A 5,897-nucleotide genomic window follows, 5' to 3' on the forward strand; every position below is an offset into this window, starting at 1 on the left:
TTTTTTACTATTCTTATTTTTTCAACATTTCTTTAAGGAGATATTTGTCTTTTGTTGCCTTAGTCACTATATAAGACAACAACATCTCTTTGACGTGCTTTTTTACGTTTTACAAAAAGGTTAAAACAATACTTTTCTTGGAACGTTGATATAGCCTTGTTTATTTGTGTTTTAAACATGCCATAGTTCATTCCTAGTCTGAACCAATAAGCTACTGTAAAATTAAATGAATAAATAAATAACATTGAAAAACACTGATAAAGTGAAGTTGTGGTCATAATGTTCGTGGGGTTTGCAGTAGTATGAATAGTTTGAGTGCGGCCTAAGAAATTGCTTTTGGGGAACATTCACAACGGTTGGACCAACTTCCGTACCAAGTAACCCGGACAGACCAATATGGCGGCGTTCAGAACAGGGATTGTTTGTGTTGGTTTGAGGTAAGATATACAACTACTTGTCTTTAAATACATTTGTAGTTCCTTGATATACAGCGACAGTGAAATGTTTTACTCATCTAATCGACACCAGAAATGTGCGGCGTTACAGGAGACCGAATGAGATCTTCATTTAAGGACTAGGTTATATCATACCTAGCTAGTAGTAAAGACGAGTCGTGTAACGTAGTAGCCTACTAGTGCAACACGGGGGTTTTCAAATGACTGTTGATCCCATCAACACTGTTACAATCGATGTTTATAATGTTAAATGTGACCGTGGTTCGCTTAACATACTCTTATTGAGTTGTAAGTCGCTCTGGATAAGAGCGTCTGCTAAATTAGTAAATGTCTTTTTGAAACATTTCCGCAGTTTACCATAAGTGTCACTTTACCCACTTTCTCAATTATTCCTAGAAACTGCGCTTTGAATTTGATGAAATTCAGCGTTTCCTTGATACCCCGACGAGTAGTCAAATTGCCTGCTGCAATAAGGAAGAACTGGTTCTCCCTAACTGCTGTCTCTGGCGGTCTGTGCGCGGTGCCATTCGCCGTGGTACGTAATGCCCATAGGTCAACATTTGTTTAATGTGCTTAAACCATACACAGTTACTAAACTTATTATCCTGTATCTATTGCTGTCTTTGTAGAGACAAGAAGGCCTGTCTCACGAGTCGCTAATCCGTCGGGCCTCGTCACTGGTCACAGACAGCACAAACACCTTCCTCTCTCAGACCACCCTAGCCCTAGTGGATTCCTGGACACAGTATATCAAGGTAATAGTCATGTCAGAAGAGTATAGCAGTAATATATAATATTTGATAATGCCAAGCACATTTTCAAATCCAGTTTATCCGTGTACATCCAAGCATATACATTTTCCCAACAGTATAACAAGGTCCACAATATGGCCATAAGTATTGTGAACACCACTCAGTACACAGCATCTGCATGTTGAACCTCTCATTCCAAAATCGTGGGCATTAATATAGAGTTGTTCCCACTTTGTTTCTATACTGCCTTCACTTTTCAAGGCTTATAAATAGACATTGGAACATCGATACAGGATTTGTTCCATTCAGCCAGGAGAGCATTAGGAAGGTTGGGCACTGAGGATGGGTGATTAGAACTGGCTTGCAGATGGCATACACATTCATCACTGGTTGATCTTTCTAATTTAGGATATTTGCTATATATATTTGTTCATGCAGTTGGCCAATGTTGTTTTATTTCGTCTCTTTAGGCCATAAATACAATCGTGACCCTACATAGAAACTATGTGTCATCAGCCAGCAGACTAACCCCAGCAGAAGAGGAGGCAGTCTGGCAAGTGATTATTCGCCAACGTGAGGAAGTAGGTGCCAAGTCTCAGAGGACAGACTTGCCCTTACATCTCCTTATGTTTCATATTTCAATAACTATCTTTCTCACATGTAATGTGTTATCGTATTTCTAAAAGATAAAGGGCCTAAGGGAGGACTGTAAGAAGTTTGAGTCAAACTGGATGATGGCCAAAGGTCTCTCAGAGCTGGCAGCTGAAACGGCATTCAACGCAGGTACAGTAATATGCTCCTGCTCTCTCATTGTGAAAGATACAATTCCACTGTTATGTTTTGGGGTGAAATGGGGTGGATGGGATTTTGGGAAGATGTCAATGTAAAGTGCTTCTGTCTACTCTGACATCTGGTATTGCAGGGCGTTTTGGTCAAAACGTCACAGTAAAGGGCTCAGACCTAAGACTAAAAGTGGAAGTGGAAATGTTGCTCCTGTCAATCTTAACCAGAAGGTTCCACTACTCTTTTTTGGTCCATTTTAGTTTTTTGTTAGGTACCAGGTATATGTTTTATAAACAAAGAGCTGTTAATTATTGCACCTAGTGATTTGTGTGTCTGTGTGTTTGTACAGGTGCCGACCAGGCATGTGTGACGGCAAAAGGCAGTCTCCAGGTAGCCATGGCTCATGTTGAGCAGACCAGACAGCTTTCTCTGGAAGCGGAGAACAACTTAAAGGAATCCAACGCAGACAACAGCCAAAGGGTCACATTGCCTGCTGCCATGGAAACTGGAGAGGACGATGATATCCCAGATGCTTATTTGCGAGAAGACTAGTGTGTGTTGTATTTGTCCCCTTGCCTCTTCTATAAGCCCTCTCCTTCTGTCAATCTAAGGATGGATAAGGGTCCTGTCTTTCTGGAAGTCTGATAAAAACCTAGAAGAATGACAATGTGGAGAAGAACTAGATCTAACGGAGTCATGGTAATCAATGTAGCGCTTACACTGCAAAATAAATGTTCCTGTTTTTGGTTATGTGAATTCCAGGTGATAAGTGCAATTTAAAATGTCAGCTTTAATGCTGTGTTTGGGAGATTATTGGGTGAAAGTGATTTTTTTTTATAAATATATATATATATATACAAAGGGTTACATCTAAACTCAAAGATTATGACTCCAGGAAGGTATTACAATCTGTAAAGTGTTTTATATGCATTTTTCACTTATGTAGTGACAACATTTTAGTATAATGGTATTGTACTCAAGGTCCTGATTGTGAAGGCCCTATTTTGCGCCAGCTTATATCAGAATATCTTGAGGAATTTTAAACTGTTTAGAATAAATTCTTTATTCATGTTTCTTTGGTTTGGTATCATGTTATGTTTTGACAATTTGCAACATCTAACCAGTAACATGCCTGATGTTCTTTAACACATTAAAATTTAATATGAATACAATGTCATAATGGCTGTAGTTTCAAATTTGCTTGCAGAGTTGAGTGCCAAAGTCAATATATTATTGGCCACCAGGTGGCACTTTAGGTTCATGATTAGTTAATCACTCTATTTGACTCAGTAATGGGGAGATACACTTGTCTACAAACAAATTAAGCTAATAATGTAATGGGCAAGAAATAGGGGTGATTTTTTATTATATTTAAGTTTGTTGGAAAAGGAAAGTGAAATACTTGAGTTAGACAGTACTTGAAAAGACAGTCACTGATTAGCCCTAAAGGAATACACCTTACTCAATACTACTTACAGCTGAATATCTGTATAAAGTTTTACAATTAATCACCAGGGCTTTCTTCAAAAAAAGAGAAAATGGATTGACACATTACACTGTGCATTTTATGTCGACACCCTCTACTTCACTACGTCCTACGCTCCATCCCAGTTGGGCATTTATGTACGAGCTAGAAAGAGAGACAGATGTACGGACGTAAACCAAGTAGGGAACTGTAAAAAAAAGAGGCAGGCAGAGTGAAAATGAGCGGGGGTGGGACAGATATGACTGAGCTTCACATTGCCACCATTCACTAACCCCTCTCAAGTCCCGCATGGCCCTCACTGAAGAACACTTGAGGACTTGCACAACATTCTCGAGGAGGAAAAGTGCTCGCAGGAAAGAAAAAGAACCTAACGTGTGAGCGGAGGAAGATGTTGTCATGGTCACAGTCAGAAGGACAGATATTTACAACAATTCCATGTCAAAACATTGATACCTGTTGTTATCATGATCAATCCACCCAAGGGTTAGGGTTTGTTGTCACTCTATCCAAACAGGAGTTACCTACATAAGGTACAGCCTTTTCTACTCCTTTACATTTGTCATCTTCTGAGATAGCCTATAGAGGAAGGGCTCACCTTTAAAGTTATTTTGCTCTTCCTTTAATTAATGGCACTGCCTCTGAAAGGTTCAGCTAAAGATATGCATGCAGTATATGTTGTTCCTTCCCTTTACAAACCAGGGGAGTTTAGTTATCATAATAAGAATCAATGTATCTTTTAGTCAAACTTGCAATATTAGACAACACACATAAGTCCTACATGATTCTTGTAAATTGTATTCACATGGGGTCTGGGTTTATGCACATGTACTTGTGTGAAGGTGAGAGATAAAAAATAACAAATTCAGCCATGGTGTTGGTGTAGTTAGTGGGCATGACAAATGGGGAGATGGTTGTAGGCCTTTGCTAGGTATGATCCCAATTTATTCACTTTATCAAAGATTTATTTATCTCTAAGATGATCTAGCAGTACAGGCAAGCAGAAATACGACACATTGATTTTCAGTCACACATAAACAAGTTCCACAGGCTTATAATGGAGTGAATATGGCCAAGCACGTCTTTTTGGTTGAGGAAGCAGTGGGAAAATACAACATCCTTAAATAAATACCAATTTAGGTTATACCGTTTATAAACATGTGTCACTTGTCATTTCTCTATAAATGCAGCTTTGGGGGGGAAAAGACAAAGGGAAAATTGTTTCAAATAAAACAGAGAAGACAGGACTGTTGCATCAGGAATGTATCAGGTCTGTTGGTATAATCCTTGGCACACAATGGGGAGCTCTTCTTGAGCTGAATGAGTGCCTCTGCTCTCAGGCAGATCGACCTCCCCTTGGTTTGTTTGGGCCACTGAGAGGAAACTCCTATGATGACTCCAGCTCACTGTCCCATGGTAAGAGGTTGTGGGAGAGTTCTTCAACTTTTAAATCGTTACCAGGAGTGTGGGACGACCTAGGTTGTGCAATCACAAAAACATACCAGTCGGATTCTCTTTTTTAATGCCACAGTCGCCAGCCGCACCCTCATTAATGCGCTATGCTAATGTTGGTGCATGCATGCTGTAAAGGCCTGCCTGGTACAGCCTGTGGAATGCATGCACAAGGACACACACTTACACACACTCGCTCCCTCACGCATAAACGCACATGCACACGCAGTCCTACCTCACACTGACAGGATAGGATGAATGGGGGTAGAGGAGATAACTTGTGTCTCTAGTGGATCTCCATAATACAGAATATAAAACTAAAATTAAAGAACTGATCTGGTTAGCTTCTAGCCAACAGGAGGGTGCCCACCACATTTGCTGTTTGCAAGGATTAGTTTGTTAATTTGCGCATGGCCCAATTAGACTTTAGGTGGTATGGGGGTGCTGTTCTAGTTGTTAAAGAACAGCAGGAGCAGGCTGAGACACAGATTGTTTTTGGAGAGGGGTTATGTGGGGATTACTGGTGGAGGGGTACTGGGGATTATCGCTGATACAGGGTCTAAGTTAACACTCAGAAGACAGTCTGCGGTGGCCAAAACGTAAAGTGCTAGAGGGCATTTTGGCAGGGGCAAACAGCAGACCCACATAAGTATACACGATGAACAACAGCAATCTAATTTTTCTCAAGTCGAATAATTGGACTTATCTTTGCATCATGTTTAATATAACCCATCAACTATTGAAACGCATTAAAGTGTGTCGTTTGTATGAGGAATATTAGTGGTTTTATTAACTGAATTGCACAAGTATGTTAAGAACAAATGGACTGTGCCTTTGATACTTATTTTTTTCTGTGGACCATTAATCCAATCAGGCGTTTGAATATATGTTCTACAGATAAGAGCGCAATAAAGATGACGTAATTTATATATTCGACCATATTTCAGGGGGTGGTATTAGATGACAGTTCGT

At 39.9% G+C, this 5,897-nt stretch overlaps 1 protein-coding gene across 1 annotated transcript; it reads left to right on the forward strand.

Annotated features, from left to right (window-relative positions):
* The first annotated feature begins 315 nt into the window (after nucleotides 1-315).
* Nucleotides 316-3,063, forward strand: diablob (diablo, IAP-binding mitochondrial protein b). Its single transcript, XM_062486122.1, has 6 exons — nucleotides 316-437; nucleotides 852-990; nucleotides 1,085-1,210; nucleotides 1,678-1,788; nucleotides 1,894-1,990; nucleotides 2,340-3,063. Exons 1-6 carry the CDS (start codon nucleotides 397-399, stop codon nucleotides 2,540-2,542), a joined length of 717 nt encoding a protein of 238 aa, XP_062342106.1. The 5' UTR covers nucleotides 316-396; the 3' UTR covers nucleotides 2,543-3,063.
* The last annotated feature ends 2,834 nt before the right edge of the window (nucleotides 3,064-5,897 follow it).

This window comes from Osmerus eperlanus, chromosome 19 (genome assembly GCF_963692335.1).
Source record: "Osmerus eperlanus chromosome 19, fOsmEpe2.1, whole genome shotgun sequence".
Lineage (NCBI taxonomy): Eukaryota > Metazoa > Chordata > Actinopteri > Osmeriformes > Osmeridae > Osmerus > Osmerus eperlanus.

Coding starts and splice junctions, on each gene's coding strand:
- diablob (XM_062486122.1), top strand. CDS start 397: ATGGCGGCGTTCAGAACAGGGATTGTTTGTGTTGGTTTGAG. Junction 1,789..1,893: donor TTATTCGCCAACGTGAGGAA/GTAGGTGCCAAG, acceptor TATTTCTAAAAG/ATAAAGGGCCTAAGGGAGGA. Junction 1,991..2,339: donor TGAAACGGCATTCAACGCAG/GTACAGTAATAT, acceptor GTGTTTGTACAG/GTGCCGACCAGGCATGTGTG.